Source organism: Ovis aries, chromosome 5, assembly GCF_016772045.2.
Source record: "Ovis aries strain OAR_USU_Benz2616 breed Rambouillet chromosome 5, ARS-UI_Ramb_v3.0, whole genome shotgun sequence".
NCBI classification, from domain to species: Eukaryota; Metazoa; Chordata; class Mammalia; order Artiodactyla; family Bovidae; genus Ovis; species Ovis aries.
In genome coordinates, this window is record NC_056058.1 from 66,559,156 (window position 1) to 66,586,004 (window position 26,849).

A 26,849-nucleotide genomic window follows, 5' to 3' on the forward strand; every position below is an offset into this window, starting at 1 on the left:
GGACTTGCCTTCAGGGGGCCTAAAAGCTCTTTGGGAAGACAGGTCCAAGAGAGCAAAACAACCCCAAAATGAAGTAAGTACTAAACTGAGGGCCTCCTGACAAGATGTATTTAGAGAAGGGAGGCTATGGAGTAATTGAAAACCCCTCTGTCCAGTACAGTCACCAGTAGCCGTGTATGGCCGTCTACTTGAATTCAAATTAAATAAAATGTAAAATGCGTATCCTCCTTGGCACTTGCATTTCCAGTGCTCGGTACTCACATGTGATGAGTGGCCATTGTGTTGGACAGTGCAGATACAGAACATTTCCATCACCCTGGAAAGTTTTGTTGGACTTACACTCTGGAGGGAAAAAGTGGCTTGATCTGGTCTTTGAAGGTCTCCCTACCTCCTTTCCTTGCTTTATTTTTGTCTACAGCTCATACCACCTTCTGATATAGAGAATTTATTTGATATTTTGTTTTCTGTAACCATCACTAGAATGTAAGTTCCTTTGGGTAGAGACTTTTTTTTTCTGTTTTGTTCCCCACTTTACCCCAGGGCCAAGAATGATGCCTGGCACATAGGAGATCCTCAATAAACAGCATCTATTGGATGAACGGAGCTCTTTCTCTGAGTGTCCCTCTCACTGTCCATTGCTACCCCCTCATTGTCCGATGCCTGCACTGTCCTAAGTGCTAGGAATCACACATGAACAAGATAGCAGCTTTCTCAGCATGGAGGGGGTGAATAAATTCATTGGTTTGGCTCACTTGGGGATAGGTTCTGGGCTTCCCTCTAGAAATCAGCTTAGGATTTCAGGACTCCTCTGAGGAAGACCTCTAGGCAGTTTTGCCTTTCTCTAAAAGTCCAGGCTCTGAGTAGAGCCCCCAGGGAGCCTTGACCAGCTCCCAACCAGGGAGCTCAGCGAGCCGCCCCACCAGGCTGCCCAGTCCTGACCCGCCACCCCTCTGCCCACAGCGCAAAGCCATCGAGCGGTTCTGCAGTGAGGTGAAGCGACTGTGCCATGCCGAGCGGAGGAAGGACTTTGTCTCCGAGGCCTACCTCCTGACCCTGGGCAAGTTCATCAACATGTTTGCAGTCTTGGACGAGCTGAAGAATATGAAGTGCAGTGTCAAGAACGACCACTCTGCCTACAAGAGGTCAGGGCTCCTCTCCCTCCTCCGCCCTACCTTCCTGGGCAGCCAGCTTGTGGGAGAGAGAAGAGACCTCCTAACAGGCTCAGAACCAAGCTAGCCATTCCACAGACACAGCAGGGTTGGGTCTGCCTCTGTTTTTGCAGCTTAAGGAATAAGATACAGAGCTGAGCTTTGGAGAACTGGGTCTTGGCAGGGTTTTCAATCTCAACGTGGAATCAAATCCTCATTTACCCCACCAGTGGAGCAGCATTTTATGTGTCCCATGCAGTCTGAGGTTATGATTAATATAATCCTAAAATGGCCACAGGAGTCATTCTCTGCAAGAATCAGAAAGCCAGTTCAAACTGCTCATGTGAAAGAAGAAACTGGGTTGGCTCCCAGAACAGAAAAGTCCTGGTCTATCTGGTCCAGGTACTCAGGTGATGCTGTTGGTCTGGTTCCCTCTGCCTCTCAGCTCAGCTTTCCCCAGTGACTACTTCATTCTCAGGCTTGTGCCCTGTGTGGCCTCTAGCAGCGTCCCTCCAGTCAGTGTAGCAACCCCAGTTCCTAAGAAAGGAAAGGATGCAGCTCCTTGCAAATATTTTGCAAAAGCCCCAAGAAGGATTGTCCTTGGTCCAGCTTGTTCCTGTGCTGATCCCTCCATCAGATACTGTGTATGAATGTGTTGGGGTGGTGCTGATGGGAGGGGTGCTCACCCTTGGGGTCAGTTGAGGGTCAATGTCAGCTCACAAGAAAGAAGGACTGAGAGTTGGGGACGGGTCATTCCTCTCCAGAAATGTGTATACAGCCACCCCAAAGTGGGGGAGTGCAGGTGAAAGTAGCAAATCCACCTGTGTTGCTTGAGGCTCCAAGGTGTCCATACATATCTCTTGAGAAGAGTTTGCTGTGTCACGATGAAGAGGGCCCCTGTCCTTGAACAACCTCCTCTTGGGGCTCCGAGGTAACCAGAGAAAGCAGACAACAGACTGATCCTCACTGTTTTATCCTCCTGAGTGAACTGAAACCTGTCAGTATCCAGAAGACAGAGCCCCATTCAGAAATGGCAATTTCAGAGATTCCATAGGCAGCTCGTGGTACAGTGTCTTCCCCCAAACTCTCCCCATATCTGGCCAACTCCTGCTATCCCGGTCACAGCTGACGTGCTCTGGGGACTGGCTGGGACCTTGCTGTGTCTTGTCCGTGTTCCACGGTCCCTGATGACACGGGCTGCACCAACTCCACCTCCAGGTCAGGCTGGAGAAGTCCCAGGGCAGTGGTTTCCTCCCTTCAAGACCCACTGTGTTCCCCACACCCATCATCACCTCAGTCCCATCAGGTTAAGTAGACTCTTGCTTTCCCTACAATGTTTAGAAACATTGAGGTTCTCCTATAAACAACATAATACCCAACAAAAACAGAACATTCTGCTGCCTGTGATTCTTCCCCATGACCTACCGTGTAGTTTTGCTGGAGGTCACTGCGAGGCTCAGGATGCCCATTTCGCTAGGTCCTACCACCTTGGGCTGGTTGATGGGATGCTAGCTACCCTTAAACTTGCCTAGTCTTTGAACTTCAATGCATTCTTGCTTCTTAATTTCAAGTACTCTTATTACAGGGATGCAAACAGCTCCAAGTGAGATGACTCCAGAACAGGCTCTCCTTCGATGTTAGAGTCACTTGTGCCATTCAGAGCTCTGCAACTTTGGGGACAGTGTACCTGGGTTAGCTGGGAGTGGGGCCTGGCTGGGTTAGGTGGGAGCTGAGGCCCGGCTTAGGCCGGCTATTCATGAGCATCCCTCTCTACACCACCCTGTCCAGGGCAGCGCAGTTCCTGAGGAAGATGGCTGACCCCCAGTCCATCCAGGAGTCGCAGAACCTGTCCATGTTCCTGGCCAACCACAACAGGATCACCCAGGTGATGGCAAACCTATGTCAGTCCTGACCTGGTGTCCTGGGACGCAAGCTGGGGCCTGGAGGTTGGGGGACCCACAGGCAGAGGAGCTCCATCCAGATCATTCATCCCCTCTGCTCTACTCACGCTTTAAGCTGCAGATTTAAGTGTCTCTTCCCAGCCACAGACGGCCCCTTCAAGCTCTGCAGTTTGTCCTTAGAAAATCTTCTAGCCAGTGTTCTGCCCGGTATAGGTTGGTATAGGTTGAGAGCTTGGGTTCTGGAGTTAGACTGCCTTGTTTTCTCATCTTGGACCCTCCATTGCCCTACTGTGAGGCCTTGGGCAAGGTCTCAGCCTGAGTTTCCTCATCTGTAAAATGGGGCTGTTTAGGATTGCAGTGAGAAATAATACTATAGCATGTAGAGCTTAACAGACAAGGACATAAGAAGATGTGGTTATAGTTACTGCCATGGCTTTCCCAGGATATTCCCACTCAGCGGTGTGTCCCTTTGGAGAGAAGGAGCCTGGGATGGAGACCTCAGGTCTTCTTGTACAGGAAATGTCTTTGTACTGCCGAGTCCTATACTGGGAGATGCCTGCTGGCCCATTTCTCCTCCACTGAGCTGGGTCTTCCCACTATCATCCTTGGAGACATTTGGGGCTCAGTCCACACACACCCTCAAAACTAAGCTGAGATGATCACAGGCCGATTGCTATAAAGCTGAACTGCTTTTAGTTCAGCCAGAGAAAGCATTTCTAACCATGAGAACTGCCAGGAAGTACAATGAAGGCCCCTAAGGGGCAAGCCCCTGCCCTCGGTGATGTGTGGCAATTCTGACCAACCGCTGTAGACACTGAGGAGAGGTTGCAGGCTGCCTGCCACCTGGTGTGGTCAGCAAGGCCATGCACTGCCCCAGGGCCCAGCAGTGAGCCATCCTGGGTGCTGTAGGTGAGGAGGATGCAGGACAGGGGCTAACCAGAGGGGGCGCTGCTGTTTAGTGTCTCCACCAGCAACTGGAAGTGATCCCAGGCTATGAGGAGCTGCTGGCTGACATTGTCAACATCTGCGTGGATTACTACGAGAACAAGATGTATCTGACCCCCAGTGAGAAGCACATGCTCCTCAAGGTACAGCTCCCTCAGTTATACCCTTTCACCTCCTTCTTATTTAAAATCATTTTAAAAAGTTATTTCTTTCTTCTTTCTTAAGCATGAGGGCAGATCTTACTATACAGAATGTTTTGTAACCAATTTTTTCCCTGTGATATGTTGTGTACCTTTCTAGAGAGCATTAAGGCTCTGTCTACAATGTGACTTCTAATGGTTACCTAGTATTTCATTATATGGGGACATTGTCATTTAACAAATCCCCTATCATTTGGTATTTGTTTGCTAAAGTGCATTGAAACTCTGTGGCACTTTGTGGCCATACTCTTGTTAAGTCAGACATCCTAGAGGAAAATTGCCAACCGAAGGGGAAGGCAAAATCTTATAGCTTTTACTATATTTTGCCAAAACGGTCATGTTTGTTTCATCAGTTTACATGTTTCATTTTTAAATTATCAAGTGATGTTTATCATTGTAGAAATTCTGAAAAGAAAAGCATTAAAAAATCGAATGTCTTATAATCTTTCCACACAGAGATAACACTTTTACCATTTTGATGTATATCTTTCTCTTTTTTTTCTGTGCTGATGTATTTTCAACATATGCAGTTTACATAAATTATGTATGTGCATTATTTATCCCATTTCATTAAGTACATTTGGAATAACATGCAGCCCTTAAATAATGTTGTATGGATGAGTTTCCATTTCTTTAGCCATTATTCTATCCTTAGCTGCTTAGATTACTCCTAACTTCTCTCTGAAAACAAAGGCACTGGAATGAATAATGTTCTCCATATTCTTTATACACACTGCATCACCTCTTTTGTTTCTTTCATCCCTTTCAGAGTTCCTCTGGTGATTTGACTTTTTCTTCCTCTCCATGTCGCCTCTTATTTCCAGAATACCAACCCTGTTGGTGTTCCCTTCTTTACATTTCCGTAGCATCTCGAGGAAGGTTGCAAGAGAGTGTGGCTTTCTGACTCATTCACTCTGGTTTCCTCTGCACAGTCAGAAATTCAGAGAAGTCACCCAGAGTTCAGCAGCCTCTCTCACACCAGTGCTATGTCCAGGCAATTACCACAGCTCTGCCCAGAATTGTTGCTTCCACAAACTAGGTTACTAAACCCCACTTCACCAAGCATCCTTCCATGCTGCTATCAGATTCTCAGGCTCTTCATTTCTCTTGCCTGCTTTTATTCCTCCCACTTCTCGGCTTCCCAGCCTTCTCCCTCTCAATTCTCAACCTGGCCTCTTGGAGTTTTGCAGTTTCCAAGCTCTCTACAGTGTGTTAGTAAACTCAGATGCCAGCAGGGGGCGCCTTTCACCTTAAATGGAAAAGTCTGGCACACCCCTTGCAGAACCATGAGTACCCATCCTCTAGCCCAGTCCCTTAGGTGTCAGGCATGACTAATCCCCCGTCACATAGCAACTGCGAGCTGAGGAAGCTGCTTTCAGCCTAGTTGTTCAGGCTCCCTCGGGCTTGCTGTACATTTGACAAAAGGAGCAAAGTAAGCCAGCATGCAGGAAACTATTGGGTTGGCCAAAGTGTTCATGCTAGTTTTTCCGTTACATTGTAAGGAAAAACCCAAATGAACTTTTTGGCCAACCCAATATTATATGGACTGGAATGTTTAGAATCAGCCTGTCAACCTGCCTATAGGGCACTGTCAGCAAAAATGTGTACTTTTCGTTAATGAAGTCAGCAGTGAGATTCGTTGGGAATCTTTGTTGTAGTTTCCTTGGGGAAAGGGGTGAATAGTTTCACATTCATTTACCATCTAGTGAGTATGCATCAAGTGGCCGCTGTGTTTGCCAGGGCCTGGGGATGCAACAGCAGCACCACTCAAGTCTTTCTCGAGGATCTGAGTACATACACGTTGCTAGACCCCGCTTCAGATCCTATCTCTGCAGCTGTGTCTAACCTCTCTGTGTCTCCAGCTCCTCATCTGTAGAATAAAGTTATCATATAGAACTTGACTCATAAGATGGTGAGAATTAAGGATAATGTCTCCTAAATCCCTAAGCACAGACTCTGGCCCATGGGGAGGACTCAAGAAGTGGCCACCACAATAATAAACGAGAGTCCTCTGCATGTCTTCACAGAAATCAAATTTCGGATTGAGATTAGTTCTATGTGTCCTTCTTTGTGACCACACATGGGTTTTTTTAATAGAGTATGTCACTAACAGGGGATGTGGGTGTGCACACGCCTACATCTGCTTTTACTTTGGTTTTTTGAAACGTTTCCAATAGATGTGACTGGCTTATGTCTCTGCCTCTTCTCATGCTAGGTAATGGGTTTTGGTCTGTACCTGATGGATGGGAATGTCAGTAACATTTACAAATTGGATGCCAAGAAGAGAATCAACCTCAGCAAAATTGATAAGTTCTTTAAGGTCAGCAACTGGGGCTGGGGCTGGGCAGTGGGCCAGGGGGCGGTCTCTCTGGGGAGAGGAATGAAATTAGGCAGCAAAGAATGATGCTTATTGATTGAACGGTGACTCTAAGGATCCCAAGAGGAGGAGGAGGATAGAGACAGGGGCCCTAGCTGCCTTGGGTACCGGAATCCACGCTATTGAAGGTGTGTGCCTCAGTCTCAGGACACAGCCAGAAGGCCTTGCAATGCTTTCCACACACTGCTTTTACCCTTTCCTGAAACCCCTTGCCATCTAAAGAAAGAGGTGTGTCCCAGAAGACAGAGCCTGCTTTAATTTTCAGTATAAATCAGAGCTCGCAGTTGCAGGAGGATTAGAGAGTGGACGTTACATTGATTCACGTTCACAGGCTCACAGACTCTCCTGGCCCACCAGAGGCCTACTCCGCTCCCTGCCTCCAGAATGCCTCATGGGGTCCAGCCTGCTCTCAGTCCATTCAAGTGCCTCAGAGATTTCATCTTGTGGCCCCAAATCTTTTAACAACAAACCTTGAGGTTTGCCTTTGAGGTTTTTGCAAAGGGATTTTCTACTTTGGAAGTCAGTTCCATATTGTCAGCGTGTCCTAGCATCAGGCACTTCAGGTGTGGAGTAGAGCCTCTGAGATCAGACATGGGAAAACCAAGCTTAAATTAAAAGTGGATCCCTTTGAAGATGTGTCTGGGCCTGGGTCTCACTAACTCTTGGAGGTTAGTAGGGAAGTAAGTCACCCAAGGGGCTTCCCAGATGGTGTTAGTGGTAAAGAACTTGCCTGCCAATGCAGGAGACATAAAAGACGCTGGTTTGATCCCTGGACAGGGAAGATCCCCTGAAGGAGGGCATAGCAACCCACTCCAGTATTGCTGCCTGGAGAATCCCATGGACAGAGGAGCCTGGTGAGCTACAGTCCATGGGGTCACAAAGAGTCAGACATGACTATGTGACTTAGCATACATGCACAAGTCACCAAAAGCATCCTAAGGTTTGGCTTGGCTTCTTTTTGAAGCTAAAACTTTCACTTTTCTCTAGGACTGCCCAAAATGAAAACTGGGCTTATCTGGGGGGAACTGGCAAAGTCCACCCCTGCCTTAAATCCACATAAATGAGTTGGGGGTGGAATTGAAGACCATAGTCTCACCTCACACAGACCTGGGTTTTAGTCTCTCTCTTCCATGACATAACTGGGTGATGTTGGGAAAGTCACAGAGCTTCTCTGAAACTGAGTTCTCTAACCTGGAAAATAGGAATGCTAAAGGTGTCTACTTTATGGGGTTCCCTTGAGGATTCAATGAGCAACATAGGTGTCAGACCCCTGGGTTATAATCCTGGCCCCTTGGCTTCTAGGTGGTCTGACTTTGTGAAAAAAAAAAAAAAATCACTCTAGCTGAGTTGTCAAAGCTTCAATTTGTCCATCTTGTTAAATGGGAATAATAGTAGTACTGATCTCACTCAGCTATTCTATGGAGTGAGATAACTGTTTTCTGTTTTGCTTAATAGACTATTTTTTAGAGCAGTTTTAGGCTCATAGCAAAATTGAGTAGAATGAACAGATATTTCCCATGTAACTCCTATTCCTACTCATACCCAACCTCCCCCATTATCACAACTCACCAGCAGAGAGGGACATCTGTTTTAGTCCATAAATCTGCACTGTTAACACATCATTATCACCCAGATCCCATGGTGTGCAGTAGGGATAATTCATGGCATTGTGCATTCTGTAAGTTTTAACAAATGTATAATGACTATATCTACCATTGTTGTTGTACTTTGTTGCTAAGGTGTGTGACCCAGTGGATTATAGCCCACCCAGCTCCACTATCCCTGGGATTCTCCAGGCGGGAGTACTGGAGTGGGTTGCCATGCCCTCCTCCAGGGGATCTTCCCAACCCAGGGATGGAACCCAGGTCTCCTGTGTCTCCTGCATTGGCAGGCGCTTTCTTTACTGCTGAGCCACCAGGGAAGCCCCTGTATCTACCATTGTGGTATCATACAGAATAGTTTCACTGCCCTAAAAGTCTCTGCTTTTGAAGGACTGAGCACTGCAGTGCCTCATGAATCAGAAGCAGACAGTGAATACCAGCCTCCCCACCATTAGTCCTCCTCTTCGGATGGGAGTTGTCTGCCCTCTAGTGTTGGGTGTTCAAGGTTTCAATTCACCTTGTGGAGTTTCTCAAGAAGGTCACTCCCAGCCAGTGGAATCCAGGCACTCACATCTAGTCCAGAGTTTGAAACAGCGAGGCGCCTTTAATCCAAGGGAAATTAGAGCAGAGAAGACCCTGCCCTGGGAGGCAGGCCATCTGATTCTCGTTCTTCATCTGTTCTGCCTGCTGGGTAACCTTGGACAAGTCTCTTTGCCTCTCTGGGCTCAGATGCTGGAACATAGAAATGGTTGGAGGCAGAGGAGGACTAGGCTGGCTAAGGCTCTTTGTGGTTCCCGAGTCACAGGGCAACAACATCGGGGTCAGAACTAGGGGTCAGCCCGGAGGCACACAGGGAGGCCTGGCTCTCCCAGTGGAAGGCAATGCCGGCCCCTCCCTCCGTGTCTCACAAGCTGTGTTTGCTTCCTTTGCAGCAGCTGCAGGTGGTGCCCCTTTTCGGCGACATGCAGATAGAGCTGGCCAGATACATTAAGACCAGTGCTCACTATGAAGAGAACAAGTCCAAGTGAGTGCCTGCCGTAATGTCTCTCGGCTCCCGCAAGGACGCCCAGCCCGGGCAGGGGGCCGAGGGGCCATTTCAGCCCCTCCCCTCTCCCCAGACCCTGGGCAGGTGGAGTCTGTCCATCACTGGCTCCTGACAGAGGGGAGCAGCGGATGGTGATCTGAGCCCTTTTGCACTCGCCCTTTGCTGCCAGGGTTCAGAAGCGCTCAGAGCACAGCCCCGCCCCTTCTCTGTCCCTGTGGTGGCCCATGCCACCTGCAGGGGGACAGCAGGAGTCCTCCTGCCCCCAGGCAGGGGGAGGAGTGCTGGCCCTCAGTGGTCAGATGGAGCGAGGTGGCCTTGTTCTTCATCCCGCTGGTTCTCTCCTCAGGTCTTGTGTCCGTGCAGTAAGTATGCCGTGCAGGGTATGGTACCAACGGTTCCAGGTGTGAAGTGGGTCAATGGCCTCCTCCAAGGTTGTTCTAGAAACCACCCTCTAGGTCATCTGTGCTAAGATCCGGGGTGTCAGCACCTCATGGAAGTTTGGGGAACAATGGGCTACAGGCTTGGCTACCCCTTTGATCTCTGGTCTTGTTAAGGAGGTTTCTTCTGCCTACATTTCCAACAGAAAGGGACAAACCATGTTTTCATCAGGGATGAGGGTATTAAAGCCTTAAAAATACATAAATGCAGAGTCCTTGAACTCCACCAGCTTTGAGCCACTGCAGATGACTCTCACCAGGGAGAGCTTCGTAACCCAGTGGCTGCTGGTATGTGAGGAGGTCTTCCAGGAAAAGCATGGAGTCCTGAATGCTGGACTTATTTCCTTGTGAATTCTTAGCCACCTGAAGGTGGTTGGAGTGGTGATGTGCTCAGGGTGGGGGGCAGGGGCTTGAGTGATGTGTCCCCAACCCGCACAGGGAACTCAGGGTAAAGGTTGTGTCGAAGTATAGGCATGAGGAAGTGTCAGCATTCTCAGTATTCTCTGGAGCGCCCCTTCAGAGCTCCTTCTGAAATAGTGAATTCTCCCTAAACGTGTATCTGCCTTGCTTGGTGCGCATGCTTAGTCTGTCCACTGGGTCACCCGGCGCCGGATGGCAGAAGACAGTGACTGGGGTTGTCTTTTGTTCTATTGGCAAAGGAGAATGCAGACTCTCATTCATTCATTTCTTCCCCAATTTAAGATGTTTTCTCAAAGATCTCTTTTTCAAAAATTGAGGGAAGTGTTGAGAAAGAAGAGAGAAAGAGGGAGAAGATGAGGGCAAGAGAGAGCAGTGCCTCTCAGGATGGCTGTGGCTTTCTCTCGGTGAAGAGCTTCCCTGTTCCCGGCTCACTGTTGCAAAACAGACACAACCCCGTTAGGTTTTTGCAGTCCCGCCCAAAGGCCTTTGTCAATGGCAGCTTCAGCCACAGGACAAAGTGCTGCCAGGGTCAGCTGACAGATCTGGGAGGTCACCCACCTTGCTTTTTCTTAGCTTGGATTCCAGCCCTTTGTAGCCCTAGAGAGGCTGCAAGTCCCTCCCTGCTCATGTGACTGGTAAGTACTGTGGACACCCGTTACCTGGGAAAGTGTGGGACTGGGCCTTAGAAGAGGCCAGCCCCAAGGAGGAGAAGGAAAGGCTTTTCCATGCAGCCTGCAGTGCCTACGGTGGAATTTAGCAGGCACTGTTGCTAGTGGGTAGGACACCTCTTGGGTGTTCCCAGTGGAGCCAGTCACGTTAGCTGAGCAACAAGACTAACTAGTGGATGGAAGGATCCTGCCCCTCCCAGGGCCAGGACCCACTTTGACACCCTGATTTTCTGCCCAGGTGGACGTGCACCCAGAGCAGCATCAGCCCCCAGTACAATATCTGCGAGCAGATGGTTCAGATCCGCGATGACCATATCCGCTTCATCTCGGAACTCGCTCGCTACAGCAACAGTGAGGTGAGCTTGCTCTGGCTGGTGGGATGGAGGCCCATGTGGGACTAGGGTGAGAAGAGGCGAGGACCTCCAGAAAAGAAGTGATCCTAGGGATCCTGAGGAGTGGATGAGTGAGGGAATACATTTGGATGCAGGAGGGCAGAATGGCCAAGAGCCAGACAGAGCTGGGATTGATTCTGGTTGTGCTTCTGACCTTCACAAGTTATTCAGCATCCCTTAGCCTCAGTTTCCTCATCTGCAAAATGGAGCTAATAGTAACCAGAAAAGGTTCATTGAGAGGATTAAACACTATGATGTATGGAAAATGCATTGCACCTAGCAGGTAGCAACAGCCCAGTAATTGTTAGTCGATACATGATCTAAACATCTCCACCCTGGGTGGCAAGAGAAACAAAGTTCTGTACAATCATGCTCATAGCACCATCTAAATATTTTTAAACAATTATAAAAATCATTTTAATAAACCAGAAAATACAATTAGGAACAGAAGAAGGTCATAAAAATCTCCTGTGGTTGCTCTAATTACATTTTTATTGGCACTGGATTTTCCTTTTCTTCTTTTTTTAAATAGGGAAACACAATTAGTGTAAAACCTCAGATAAAATACAGATAGACAAAAGAAGGGAAAATCAGTCATGTAAAATTCTACCATCCAGAGCCCACTATTATTAATATTTGGAGGTATGTATATATATATTATCGTTTGTGGCTTCCCTGATAGCTCAGTTGGTAAAGAATCCTCCCACAATGCAGAAGACCACTGTTCGATTCCTAGGTCAGGAAGATCCTCTGGAGAAGGGATAGGCTACACACTGCAGTATTCTTGGGCTTCCCTTGTGGCTCAGCTGGTAAAGAATCCACCTGCAATGTGAGAGACCTGGCTTCAATCCTTGGATTGGGCAGATCCCCTGGAGAAGGGAAAGGCTACCCACTCCAGCATTCTGGCCTGGAGAATTCCACGGACTGTATAGCCCATGGGGTCGCAAAGAGGTGGACATGACTGAGCAACTTTCACTTTCACTTTCATATAGCCTTCTAGAGCTCTTTCTATGCAGACCTTGTAATGAATATATATGTTGGTTTAATAAGCACGGGTGTTCTGATTTTAATCCCTGTTTTACCTTTTGAAGCTCCAAGATGACTTTGCACTGCTCCATTTATGCTCACTGCCTCCACCATGTGGCTAGTAGCTGTAATTACTCTTTCCAAAACCCAAAGTAGGGAAATGTCTGATCACATCTGAAATGAGAGCAAATTCAAGCAGTACGGTCATTAGATGAGCGGCCCACATTCTTAGCAGGGCCCCTGGTGGACATGGATCAGGGTCAAGCCCAAACCTTTGGCTTTCTTAACTATATATGCCAATGAATTGAGCATAAGCTAAGCTATGGGAATAATTTAAGTGCCAGGAAAGTGAAAGTGAAGTCTCTCAGTCGTGCCGACTCTTTGCAACCCCATGGACTGTAGCCTACCAGGCTCCTCTGTCCATGGGATTTTCCAGGCAATAGTACTGGAGTGGATTGCCATTTCCTTCCTCAGGGGATCTTCCCAACCCAGGGATTGAACCTGGGTCTCCCGCATTGCAGACACTTTATCATCTGAGCCACCAGGGAAGTAGGTTCCAGGGACCCCATTCAATTCTTATCCAGTTTTGGTATGACCTAAGAATGAGTCTGGCTCAGAGGTATTTTTAAAATTATACACATTATCCATGTATATATACAGATCGTTCTTGGTATTCACAACAGTTACATTCTATAAAGTGGCCATCAACACTGAATCAGCAAGTAATCTCTCCTCCAGAAAATACAGGGTTAGGTTTCTGTGAGCCTCTGGGCACAGTGTTTCTATCAGCTGATTTTTCATATATAGCCTTGTTTTACATGCGTTTCTGTTTAAAGTCACCTTGCTGCTACTGCTAAGTCACTTCAGTCGTGTCCGACTCTGTGTGACCCCATAGACGGCAGCCCAGCAGGCTCCATCGTACCTGGGATTCTCCAGGCAAGAACACTGGAGTGGGTTGCCATTTCCTTCTCAAAGTCACCTTACGTAATATATATTGTTGATTTGTTAACATTAAATCATCCAACAGCACTATAATTCATGCCTGAACAAAGTTTATCTAAAACACCTTTTTCAGGACTTCCCTGGTGGTACAGTGGCTAAGACTCTGCACTCTCAATGCACGGGGCCTGAGTTCAATCCCTGATCAGGGAACTAGATCCCACATACCACAACTAAGAGTGTGCATGCCACAACCAAGACCTGGTGAAGCCAAACAAATAAATAAATATTTAAAAAATAAAATACATGTTTTCTCCATAAAGCACATCATAGCCTCCTTTTTTATAGAGGCACAGACAGAGAGTCAGCACTGTGTTTAGGGGCCATTTTATTTTATTTTATTTTATTTTATTTTATTTTTTAGGGGCCATTTTAAATAGTGAAATCACCAGTAAAAAGTATAAGAAAGTGGAAAATGGGGCATTAAGTAGATCAGGAAGAAGACACTTGTTTACGGTGAGAGCTGAAACAAGAGGGCAGAGAGTTGTGTTGCTCAGCCTCAGCTGGGAACGTGATTCAGATGCTTTTGCGACTCTGCACACATCTGCAGATGATTGTGAAAGCACTGCAAGGACTGATCTTGAGGCTGTAAATAAATTTTAGTAAACAGGGAAATTCACAAATGCAGAACCCACAGATAATGAGGGCTGGCTCAATATGTATATGTGTACACACACGTGTATACACGTCTGTGCATACGCACATGCACGCGTGCATATTCTATTTCACTGTGGGATGTATTACCTGTTCAAATAGACGTTTGTCTTCACCAGTGCTTTTCAGTCAATGAGCCATTTGCAATTGGTTGTGAAGTCAACTAAGTGATCTCTAATTAGGATTTTGGTATGAAACACTGGGCAATCAGAGGAGGTCTCAAGTATTCAGCACAGAGTTTCTTTGTGGAAAATGTTATTTCATGGCTGTATTGAATACCTCAGTCAGTATATAGTATACACTTCCTGCTGTAAATCACAGACCCGAAAGTCTGAAAAGCCACTGCTCCGCAATTGACCGGGGTCATTGTGAGTGGGGCTCTGGCATCATACCACCTGAGTTTGAACCCTCCGTCATTTGCATGCCATGTGACCAACCAGGGACTTGTCTGAGCTTCAGTTTTTCAGTCAAGAGGTATAATAAGAGCACCTCCCTCACAGTGTTCTTGGGGGGATCAGTGAAATACAGTGGAAAAGTGCCAGGTTCGTTGGCAGTGAAGGTGATGGTCGATGTTCCTCAGGTGGTGACGGGCTCCGGGCTGGACAGCCAGAAGTCAGATGAGGAGTACCGCGAGCTCTTTGACCTGGCCCTGCGGGGCCTGCAGCTCTTATCCAAGTGGAGCGCCCACGTCATGGAGGTGGTAGGTGTCCCAGGGAAGAGGGTCTGCCCCTCCCCAGCCCTCTCCACTCTGACCTCTGGTCTCTTGGAATCTGTCTGCCCCTGCCTCTCTCCAACACTTTTAAACAAGTTTATTGAGAGAGAATTCACACACCACACCATTCACCAATTTAAAATATAAATCCATTAATTTTTAGTGTATTTCCAGTGCTATGCAGCTGCAGTCAAATTTAGAACAACCTAACCCACACGTGGTACAATCACGCCCTGTTCCCTGTCTCTACAGCCTTAAGCCGTCTCCTGTCTCTGTAGATTTCCCTATTTTTGTATGTTTCCTATAAATAGAATGATATCATACATGGTTATTTGTGTCAACTGCATGTTATCAAGGTCCATCCGTTGTAGCACAGATAAATACTTCATTTCCTTTCTTGACTGAGCGCTGCTCTGTTGTGTGGACTCTCCCGGTTTAGCTGATCCACTCACCCACTGATGGACATGGGGTCTCTCCTCTCTCCCCCCAGTACTCCTGGAAGCTGGTTCACCCCACGGACAAGTTCTGCAACAAGGACTGCCCGGGCACGGCCGAGGAGTATGAGCGAGCCACGCGCTACAACTACACCAGTGAAGAGAAGTTCGCCTTCGTCGAGGTGGGTGCTGACTCCCTGTGTCTCCTTGTCCCCCACTCGCTAGGTTGCTGCTCAGTGTCGGCCTGGGGCTTCCTGGAGGGGTGCCGGGCTGGGTGGCAGCCCTGGTCCCCACGTGCATGCACCTGCTCGCCCCCTCCTCCCACCCGGATTCATCTCTGTCCCCGGTTGTTATTCAGAAATGGTGAGAAACTCATTCTGGTCTTAAAAAATCCCAAAGAAAGTGTCACTCCATTGGAAATAAAAGAAGAGACAGACATATGGCCAAATGGGGTAGGAGAAATGCCCAGACTGATGAGAGGCCAGAGAGCTGCAGATTAAAACTAAGATACAGAGTGCTGATCAGTCAGGATGGTACAGATCTAGGAGACTGGCGATGTCCGTTGCTGCTTAAAGTGGGATATAGATCTCCTCAGATACTTTGAGGGACCAGTATGCATTTTACAGGCTTTCTCTGAGGACAATCTGATCATCTCTATTCAGATTTTTAACGTGCGTGTCATTTGCCCAGAAGTTCTTCTGGGGAGTATATCTCAGAAATAAGCCAACTGTGCCAATCAATACATATGCACATATTTATCACCGTATTGTTTATAATGCCGTAATATGTGAAGCAACTGAAATGTCCTACAATGTGGATCAGATAAAGTAAATGAAGGTGCAGGTGTATTACTAAATATGATGCAGTGGCTAAAATGGATGTACTGATATGACAAGATATACACAGAATATTGTTAAGTTTAAAAAAAAAACGGTTAAAGAGCAGCAGGTAAAATGATGCCATTTCTGCTCAAATTAATATACTTTTGCACATTTGCTCAAAATGGAAGGACGTAAGTGTGTGTATTTATATATACCAAACCATCAACAGTAATTTCTGGAGACAGGATTCTTACTTCCTACCTTAGACTATATGATTTGGTTTTTTGTTTGATTACTGAAAGATAGTCTATGGGAGTGAAAGGACACATTCATACTGGGTTGTGAGTGCCAGCTAGTGTTTTTGTTGTTTCAACTTTTTGACGATTATGAATAACGCTGATGCATACATTCATGTACAAGTACTTGTGTTGAAACATGTTTCATTTTCTTGGATCTATACCTAGCAGCAGAATTACTGGATCATGCGGTAACTCTCTGTTTAAAATTTTGAGAAAATGCCAAACTGTTTTCCAAAGCAGCTAGATCATTTTACATTTTCACCAGCAGTATGTGGGAGCTGTAATTTATATTGGGTTTGATCCCTGGATATGTCAGTCATATCCTTGTCATCACGTACTGTCTTTTTTAAAAAATAAATTTGTACTTTGAACCAAAGAACCTGAACTTTTAAAGAATTTTTTATAATTGTATTTACATACTTATTTCCGGCTGTGCTGAGCCTTCATCAGGGCTTCCCTCGTAGCTCAGGTGGTTAAGAGTCACCTGCAATGCAGAAGACCCCAGTTTGATTCCTGGGTCAGGAAGATCCCTGGAGAAGGGCCAGGCTGAGTACTCCAGAACTGCTGGGCCTCCCTGGTGGCTTCACCACTGCAGTTGCAGCGGTGATGCAGTTTCCCTAGTTGCAGCAAGTGAGGGCTGCGCTAGCGGCGGTGCACAGACGTCTCCTTGCATTGGCTTCTCTTGCTGTGGCGCGCAGGCCCTGGGGCAGGAGGGCTTCAGTAGTTGCGGCTCATAGGCTCAGTGGTTGCACCTCTTAGGCTCTCAAACACAGGCTCAATAGTTTGGGGGCACAGGCTTAGTTGCTCCTCGGTATATGGGATCTTCCCAGACCAGGGATCAAACCTGTGTCTCCTACTCTGGCAGGCAGATTCTTTACAACTGAGTTACCAGGGGAGCCCCACTTACTGTCTTTTTTATTTTAGCTGTCCTAATTGGTGTGAAGTCATGTCTCATTGTGGTTGTGATTTGCATATCCCTAATAACTAATGATATTGAGCATCTTTCCATGTGCTTATTGGCCATCTATATAGCTTCTTGGAGAACTATTTGTTCAGATTTTTGCCCATTTTCGTTTGGGTTTTTTATTTTTGAGACATAGGAGTGTTTATATTTTCTGTATCAGAAAAGCTTATTAATCCACCATGATTTCCGGGAAAACAGAGCCTGTTTTCCAGATTGCAACCAAATATCTGAGCCAAAATGAAAAAGAGGAAAAAAATGTATGTTGCATCTTGTTTTCCAGAAATGACATATTTAAAATTGTATCAATATTCAAGCATCCAAAAAAAAGAATTTTTATATATTCTGGATACAAGCCCCTTGTCAGACATATAATGTATATAAAATGCAAATATTTTTTCTAATTGGTGACTTTGCATTTTCATTTTCTTAGGATTGCCTTTTAAAGAGCAACTATCTTTAATTTTGGCAAATCCCAACTTACCTATCATTCCATGGTTTGTAATTTTTTTGTGTTCCAGCTAAGAAATCTCTGCCTAGCCCATAGTTGCAAAGATTTTCCCTTGGGTCTAACATATCTGCATACTCTTCTGTGTTTGGAATTATTCTGAAACATCTTCATTATCTTGCCCTTCCTCTGTCTCTATTCTCTGGTTTCATTGCCAGTCAGAAGCCTAGATTCTTTCATGACCTCACAGTGCTGTAGAGCTTCTCTCTCATTATTTCTGCATAAGGTTCTCTTCAGCAAAACCATTGCTGTTGGTTCTAGCGTAACTCCTTCCCTTCTGAGCTCTGTTCTTACCATTTCTCCTGCCGCAAATATTCTGTTTCTTCCTTTACACTTTAAAGGACGATAAAGTCTTAGCATCAAAGCTCATTCATTCATGTATTCATTACGTTTTCAACAGAACTCTCTTGAGGGCCACTAGGGACCCAAGCCCTGGGATGGGGCTTACACAGTCTGCGGAGCCTCACCTCTGCAGTGCTTACAGTCTGGTGCAGAGGGAGGGAATCGAATACGTCAGGATGGGTGTGGCGAGTGTGGCAGTTGTCAGGAGGCTCATTTGGCACGGCTTTCCCCTTCTGAATTCGGAGCCAATCGAGAAGTTCGCACTTGAGGCTGGTGGGGGCCAAAGGCTCAGGTTTGGTAAAGCTGGTCTAGAGAACGTGGTTTTACTCAAGGCCACACCAAGCTTCCTGTTCCTCCCCCATCCTATGAAACTTCCCACTGAGAAACAGGTAGAGCAGCTACATAAATATCCACATCTCTTCCTTGGGCTGGGACAGGGATGATTATTGCAAGGACAGGACAGGCACCCAGAGGGGAGGACATGCCCCACAGGCAGACAGATCTCAAGTGAGCAGCAAGGTCACAGTGATGATACACGTAGAGTCACCTGACTCTCCACCTCTGCAGACAGATCAGTGAGTTAAGGGGCTAGTGAGGAGGCATCTGGAAGGGTAGAGTACTTTGCCCACAAGATTTCTACAGGAATTCTACTTTATGGATTCAAGCAACAATTGGCCAAATTATTTCAAAAGCAAAGGTTGTAGAAATTCCATGAGGAATGTTATGGTTAAAAAAGAAAGAGTTCTATTTGATATTGTCTGTGGATACATGGTATGTGGAGAGGCCTCCAAAAGTCAGGGTGCTGCTCAAAACACGGTCCACAGGCTGGCTGCCGATTGTCAGTAGTCAGCGGCGAGACTGGGAGCCAGTGCCAGGATAAAAATTCGCTGATGGTGAAGCACACACCGTGTGGCTGACATCTTCGCTCTGTAGCAGGACTTCCTTGAGAGGGGAGCAGAGTGCTGACTTCTGTTCTGGTACACTTTTCCTCCCAGCCGTGAGCTGGTACTCTCAGCATTGCTGGCTGGCCTCGTGCTTCTGGAAGTCTCCGCCAGCACCCTCCCTGAGACATGCCGAGGGTACCGGGTGGACGGGTGTGCTGAGGCCAATGAGCTCACCTTGATCTGTGCCTGGCCAGGTGATCGCCATGATCAAAGGCCTGCAGGTGCTCATGGGCAGGATGGAGAGCGTCTTCAACCAGGCCATCAGGAACACCATCTACGCGGCCCTGCAGGACTTTGCCCAGGTGACCCTTCGGGAGCCCCTAAGGCAGGCAGTACGGAAGAAGAAGAACGTCCTCATCAGGTGGGTCTTCAGATGGCCTTTTTTAGGGCCATGTCCAAAATCAGGGGTGCTGGGTGCAGGCCACAGAGGATGTTCCCGGCTCAGTCAGCTTCCAGGGACATGTCTGAACACGTTGTCCCTTCCAATGAGTTCCAGCAAGTTCTAGGAGGCTCTTTTAGGAGATTGGACATTTGGGATAATTTATGTCCCCATCTCTAAGTTTGAAGCCCATATCCACACTGGATAGCTGTGTGAATTTAGTTACTTACCTTCTCTGAACCTCCGTTTCCTTCATTTGTAAAACACGGGTAAGAACGATACCTACTCGATAGGCTTTCGAGATAATGCAGTGAGAGAATTCATGTATAAACCTAAGCACACCACAGCTTGGAGCGAGTATGCAACACGTATAAGCTATTATTAAAGTTTTACATATGCAGAGAATGAAATGGGACTAATGAAACTGTTCTATAAGCAAAAAGAAGAATAGCCATCCTGCTTCACTCAGCTTCTCTCCCACTGTATGGGCTCTGAGCCGAGTTCTCAGATAGCCGGTGGGCATCAGGATTGCTGGGGTGCTTGTGAAATACAGACTTCCAGACTGCACCTCCGAGTCTGTGAAGCCAGAATCCCTGGGGAAGGGGCCCTGGGATGAGCATGGTTCACAGCCACGTCAGGAGCTCTAAGGCACGTGATCCTGGATGCTGTGGACTCTAGATCCAAGCTTGCAGCACCTCCTTCCGATGGTCTGAATCCTGGTTATTCCTTCCCTAGTGTTCTACAGGCGATTCGGAAAACCATCTGTGACTGGGAGGGGGGCCGTGAGCCCCCCAATGACCCGTGCTTGAAAGGGGAGAAGGACCCCAAGGGTGGATTTGACATCAAGGTGCCGCGGCGAGCCGTGGGTCCCTCCAGCACACAGGTAAGCGGCTCCAGGCACAGGCCAGTCTGCTGACTCAAAGGCCAGCCAGGCTACGGTAGGTCATCCTGGCTGGACCGTGGGGCAGTGGGCTCGGGAGTCCTCAGGCAGAAGGGGCAGGGCCAAGCAGCTGTTCTCGTCTTTTTCTGTGTTGTTTTGATGTAAGAGGGAGGACCACTAGCATAAGATTCAGGAGACCTGGATTCTAGTCCTACAAACCTGTGTGACCTCGGGCACGTTATCCTGTCTCTTTGTGCCTCAGTTGTCTAATCTGGCAAAAGGGGGTAATACCAAAACTGGCTCTCCTAGCCCAGTGAAGTACAGGTTCCAAAGTATAGAGGTGTTTCACGTGGAACCTGTATGCATCTCTCTTGTCCCTTTTTAATGAACCCTGACCTCCCCTCTTCCTTCCCCTGTAGTGACGTCCTAGCTTAGAAATTTCGAAGTTTCTGCCTCTGACTTGCTGTGTGTTCTTGGGCAAGTGCCTTGACCTTTCTGAGCTCTGGTTATCTTCTCTGTTAAATAAAAACTTTGGATAAGATCATGTTACTGACTAAACATCCCTTTTGTTATTCTCTGAACACACCCAAAATCACAAATTAAAAGTCTTTGACCCCTTAGAGAAAGTCTAATGATCAGAGATACTCAGAGTTGCTAACCAGAGCTTTTTGAACAAGAGGTTGTCTGTGGCTTATCCAAAGTAGTTGTAATCTAGGGGGGAAAAAAGTAAAGAACCTCGGCACCTCAGTTAAATCCTTGCCACCTACTTAAGGATAAATAATTTCTGGTAGGCTTTTTGAGGTACTGCAAAAGGCTAATGGACCCATTACAGCTTTTAAAAGTTTTACAGGGCCTACAAGCCCCAGGCTGGGAGCTCTTGCTTCACACAACCCTTATGTCTTATCCCTAAAGTCCCGAGTCCTTGAATCACCTGATATGAGCCATCTAAGGCTCACCCCGACCCTTTTCGCTGTGTGTGTCTGTGTCTGCGTACGGGGACGGGGCAGGGAGGTGGGACCAGGGTGAGCTGGGATCGCAGCACCATCGTTGCAGCTTCCTTCAGCCAGCAGGCCCCTTGCACTTATCTTGCCTGCTTGAGAGATGTGAAACTTCTCAAGGAAGCTTCTACAAACTGCTCTGTGTAAATGTCCAGAATGGCCTGGAGGGGCTGAGCAGGGCTTCTGGGTGTTTCTTCTGGGCAAGGCAAAAGAGAGAATGGAAAAGGAGGAGAGAGGGGGCCAAGAGGCAGAGAATGAGAGAGCAATGGGGGACAGGGAGGGAGAAAGGAATGCTTGTGTAATGTGAGATGGAGTGTCACCAACAGGCCCTTACCAATGCTCCCAGGTTCTGGTAGGGTGGCGAGAACACACCTGAGGGACTCCTGGATGCTCAGCTTGGAATAGCCTTTAGAAACACGCTAGTCCCAAACTAGTTCCTCTCCCCATTTTGCAGATGGGGAAACTGAGGTCCAGAGAGGGAACGTGACTTGTCCAAGTCACAAGGTGAGTCTAGGTGGAGGTGGGACGAGAACCAGGTCTCCTGACTCCCACCCTGGGGCTCTGTCAGCGCCCTGGGAGCACGGTAGATGTGGCATCTAGCAGAGCTGGGAGGTGACTGTTCCAGTGAATTAAATGGTCTGCTTAATAAAAGTAGGCGGGGAAAGCGTTTCCCCCTCTTGGATTTCAGATAGTTAGAATCCGGTACCAATCAGTCAGCATCTGCACAGATGGGATTAAAGAATCTTTTCTTGGAGGACTCCAAAGGCCATCATTAGAACAGGGCCTCTCGAGTCTTAGGGACGGTCAGCCGTGCCCACCAACAGGGTTGCAGAGGGTGGACTATCTGATGACCCGCAGCTCCGTAGTTCCTTTACCACAAAGGAGGGTGCTGTGCCAGGGGTGGCGTGCCACTCCTCTCTGTGGCCATGCTGCCCAGCCCAGCCCAGGCCAGGTGCTCGGTGGGTGAGGTGCTAGAGAAGACCAGAGGATGGACGTGGTGGCAGAGGGAGGTTGGAGTGTCTCAGAGGTGGTCGGCAGGTGGCCTCTAGCAGTCGTGGCGGCTTTCCCACCGTATACAATACCTCTTGCTTTTCTCTCTCTCTCTCTCTCTCCTCTCTCCCTCTTCCCTGTCTCTCCTGCCCTCCCATTCCCTCCTCTTCTCTCCCATCTATGTCTTAGGCCTGCCAGTGGTCCCCGCGGGCTTTGTTTCACCCCACTGGTGGCACACAGGGCCGAAGAGGCTGCCGATCCTTGGTATAACACCGCCTGGCTGGGTTGGTTGGGTGCACTTCTCCAGGAGGCGGCAGGAATGGACTAGCCTGGCTCCTCACAGCCCCTTCCAGCCCTAAGAGTCAAAGACACATGGTGTGGAAAGATCTAGATTAGCCCTTGCGCCCTTTGCACTTAAGGCCCTCTGTAAGCAGGAGTTAATTGTCTAGTAGGCCTCCTGTAAGTACTGACCTTCACCTGCTTTCTGCCCAGCACTTCGGCCATGCCATGCTGCTGGCGCCCCCAGAGGGCACAGCGCCGCTGTCCCTCGGTAATGAAGATTGGAAACTTGAGGTGGTGGGGGGCTTGCTCTGACCTACCTCGTTTCACAGTTCCTCCGAATGTTAGAACTGAAAGGGACTGGTTGGAGGAAGCATCTGGTACAACCTCCTCATGTTGGCAGATAAGAAAACTGAGGCCCAGAGTGGGACTTTGTGCCCAAGGTCACACAGCAAGTCAGTGGCACTGCGTGGCCCTGAACCTCCGGCTTTTGACTGTGAGTCCAGTGCTCTACCCCTGGTGCCACCATGGCGGTCCAGCAGAGCAGGGAGTGACTCCAGGGTGACGTGGAATGAGGTTCTCCTCTGATGCCCACGCCCTGGTCAAGCAGAGCAGGCAAGAACCTGGGCCTTGAAAGACCTGGAAACCACGGGAGGCCCCCGGCCCCAGACAGAGCCTCCTTCAGGGCTGGCCCGTCTCCTTCTTGAAGGTTATACATGCTAAGTTTACTTCTCCAACCCTAAACTGGTGCTTCCTTAAGACAGTGCTTATTAAGGGCAGATATCCACAGGAAAAAAAAAAAAAGACTAGAAATACAACACAGAGCAACCTTTTCCCCTGGATGGAGGGCCAGCCCCTGACCTTCCCATCTTCCTTTCTTTTTCAAGCTGTACATGGTGCGGACCATGCTTGAATCGCTCATCGCGGACAAAAGCGGTTCCAAGAAGACCCTGCGGAGCAGCCTGGATGGACCCATCGTCCTGGCCATCGAAGATTTCCACAAGCAGTCCTTCTTCTTCACGCACCTGCTCAACATCAGCGGTGAGCGGCCTGTGGGGTGGGGACGGGAGGGCTCCCAGGAACCGGAGCAGCTCAGCGGTGAGCGGCCTGTGGGGTGGGGAGGGGAGGGCTCCCAGGAACAGGAGCAGCTCAGGCTGTCGGGCCAGAAGTTGTAGACATGCGATCATCAACCCAAAGGGGCACGTTTTGCCACCAAAGATAAAAGGCATACTTTCCAGTGGACTCTGAGAAAGGCCAGGCTCAGTCCAGCTCTTGTGAGTCAGTTGAATTTAGGAGATATTTGTGGCCAATTTTTTCGTGAAGTCTTTAGTAAAGGGGGACCACAAACAGGTGACACACAGATGCACCTAAGGACCAGGTCAGCTTTTTGCTTTTAAGCAGCATCTCTGAGCTGATTAGTGCCCACTGCTCCTAGCAAAGGGGGCTCCCAAGCTGCACCCCATCCCGTGTTCCCCCCTCCAGCGCTCCAGTGGGTGGGATGCATGTGCAGGTGGGATGAGGGGAAGGGAGAGTAGCATCCGAGGGTCCTGAAAGGGTGACATGTCTGTTGGTATTGAAAAGGATGATCTAGGTAGAGAGCAGTCTTTGCTGTTGTTTAGTCACTCAGTCATGTCCAACTCGTTACGACCCCACGAACTGCAGCACACCAGCCTTCCCTGTCCTTCACTATCTCCTGCAGTTTGTTCAAATCATGTCCATTGAGTCGGTGGTGCCATCCAATCATCTTGTCCTCCGTCACCCCTTTCTCCTCCTGCCTCCAATCTTTCCCTGCATCAGGATCTTTTCCAGTGAGTCACTTTTTTGCATCAAGTGGACAAAGTATTGGAGCTTCAGCTTCAGCATCAGTCCTTCCAGTGCATATTCAAGGTTGATTTCCTTTTGGATTGACTGGTTTGATCTCCTTGTAGTCCAAGGGACTCTCAAGAGAGTAGTCTAGGAAGGGACTTTGAGGCCTCTGAGCAGTAGGGAATCCAGAATTATCACTAGCAGGGATCATGGGGCTGCAGTCCAGCCGGAAGCAGACACCTGTAGATCTGCCTTGACACAGCAAAGACACTCAGACACTTAGATGTCATGTTTTCAGGATGGCTTTGTAAAGACATGATGGAAATTGTAGGGGCATCTGAATCTCAACCATCACTGCCCACCCCCCAGCCTCCACACTGCTGGGTGAACAAACACTGTCTTCTTTTTTTTTCTTGGCCACACCTCACAGTTTATGGGATTCTAGTTCCCCAGCCAGGGATTGAACCCATGCCCTCAACAGTGAAAGTACAAAATCCTCACCACTGGACCACCAAGGAATTCCCCAAACACTTTCTTCTCAATAGATGTTAGGCTGGCCTTCAGGTCCAGGAGAGCAAGGTCTACTAATGGAGTCGTATTCTTGAGTACCTGCTCTGTACCTAGTACAATGAAAGAAGAATAAAAGATATATATATATTTTTTAAGTCAGAACTAAGATCTTCTGGTGCTTCCGACATATAACCCAAGCTCTTTCCCTCATGCTTCTAGAAGCCCTGCAGCAGTGTTGTGACCTCTCCCAGCTCTGGTTCAGAGAATTCTTCCTGGAGTTGACCATGGGCCGGCGAATCCAGTTCCCCATCGAGATGTCCATGCCCTGGATTCTAACAGACCATATCTTGGAAACCAAAGAACCTTCCATGATGGAGTAAGAGGCAGGGTTGGGCCAGCAAGGAGGTTCCCAAGGTGCTGGTGGAGGGCAGTTTGCTAGCCGTAGAGCCCTGTTCTTTCCAGAACTTTCCAGATGAGGCGTGTGTCCCACCCAGTGTCAGGTCACCACCACATGTGACTCAGCCTTGCAGAAAGGCCCAGAAGTCTACCAGCCTGACTGCCTTTCCCTGGCTTTGTCAGCCTCATCCCAACCACGTTGGTAAAATGATCATCTCTAAAAATCGGGACGCTGATGTCCTTAATGGATGCCCAGTTGCTTTCAGTCCCAGACCGATTTTTTCAGGCCTCGTTTCATGAACTTTGATCTCTGTGAGCAGACTGTAAAATAAGTCATTTCCTAAGTAGAGCCTGGAAACATCATAGCATGCTGAAAGCACCTCTTTCTCCTACCGCTGAATCTGTTCACCCAACCATGCATGTTTCCTGAGCAAGTTTAAGTCTGCCTGCCTTTAGAGAAATCATTAGTAAGCTACTGGCCGTTGTTTTTCCTTCCTCAGGTATGTCCTCTACCCTTTGGATCTGTACAACGACAGCGCCTACTATGCTCTGACCAAGTTTAAAAAGCAGTTCCTGTACGATGAGATTGAAGCCGAGGCAAGTGACTGCTTTTGCTTTTGTTCCCACAGTCATGCTCCGAGAGTCTGGACTTCTCAGATCTCTAACCACGGGCCCAACGTGGAGTATCTGTCTGTTTGAGCTGTGATAACAAAATACCACTGACTGTGGGGCTTAAAAATTACAGAAATGTATTTCTCACAGTTCAGGAGGCTAGAAGTCTTGGGTCAGGGTAGCAGCAGAGTCAGGGAGGGCCCGCTTCTGGGTCCCAGACTTCTCACTGTATCCTCATCAGGTGGCCAGGACCAGGGACCTCTCTGGGGTCTCTTTTGTAAGAGCACTAATGCCATTCATGAAGGTTCCATCCTCATGACCTCACCACTCCTAATTCCATCACATAATGGGGGTTAAGATTTCAGCACATGAATTTAGGGGGACACAAACATTCAGACCATAGTATCAATGACTTGCTTTGGAGACTGATCTTTATGAACATTGTGATAATCAAAAAGGACCTAGTGGAAGCGGAGGATGGTCTTTCTTTTTCAGATGTTTAATAATAGCAAATGATAGATAGAACTACTTGGGTAAAGTTAATTTTCTAATAGGTCTTTTACAGTTGGATTAATTGGTTATAACAACAACAGTAATACTACCAAGAATTCCCTGGTGGTCTAGTGGTTAAGACTATGTTCTTCCACTGCAGGGGGTGTGGGTTTGATTACTGGTCACAAAACTAATATCCTACATGCCATGCGGCACAGCCAAAAAAAGAAAGAAAAACAGTAATTCTACCCATCAATTGTTGTATTTATACCATTTGCCAGGTACAAAGTACTTTATGGACGTTTTAGATAATCTTTACAATGATTTAAAGAAGTATGTTCTATTATCTAGTTTAGAGTATTCGAGTATCATTGCCCCAATATCACACAGTTTACAGAGTTTCATTCTAGTACTGGTGGGACTGAAATAGCCATCTTCTCACGTGTGAAGCTGTTGAATTGTCGTTTAATGGCTTTATTTTTGTAATGGTCAGCAAAGGCTAGGATACACTGCAGTAACAAACAAACACAAATTCTTAGTAGTTTGAGACCAAAGTTTCATTTCTCTTTTATGCGTTGACTAGGAGCTCTGTTCCACAGAGTCTTTAATCTGGAACCCATCTGGGATATTCAGTAGTTGCCATGGCAAGGAGATGTGTCAGGGTGAATTTATC

At 47.8% G+C, this 26,849-nt stretch overlaps 1 protein-coding gene across 2 annotated transcripts in view; it reads left to right on the plus strand.

Moving 5' to 3' along the window:
- CYFIP2 (cytoplasmic FMR1 interacting protein 2) overlaps positions 1-26,849 on the plus strand; it is a 135,349-nt gene that overhangs the window by 35,684 nt on the left and 72,816 nt on the right. For both annotated transcript variants that reach the window (XM_042250680.2, XM_027970452.3), the window contains exons 6-18: positions 961-1,142; positions 2,937-3,033; positions 4,009-4,137; positions 6,410-6,514; positions 9,105-9,196; positions 10,981-11,098; positions 14,394-14,513; positions 15,016-15,141; positions 19,029-19,195; positions 19,949-20,096; positions 23,248-23,401; positions 24,896-25,052; positions 25,573-25,669. In XM_042250680.2, coding sequence (XP_042106614.1) covers positions 961-1,142; positions 2,937-3,033; positions 4,009-4,137; positions 6,410-6,514; positions 9,105-9,196; positions 10,981-11,098; positions 14,394-14,513; positions 15,016-15,141; positions 19,029-19,195; positions 19,949-20,096; positions 23,248-23,401; positions 24,896-25,052; positions 25,573-25,669 — 1,692 coding nt within the window. The remainder of the gene's footprint in view (positions 1-960; positions 1,143-2,936; positions 3,034-4,008; positions 4,138-6,409; positions 6,515-9,104; positions 9,197-10,980; positions 11,099-14,393; positions 14,514-15,015; positions 15,142-19,028; positions 19,196-19,948; positions 20,097-23,247; positions 23,402-24,895; positions 25,053-25,572; positions 25,670-26,849) is intronic.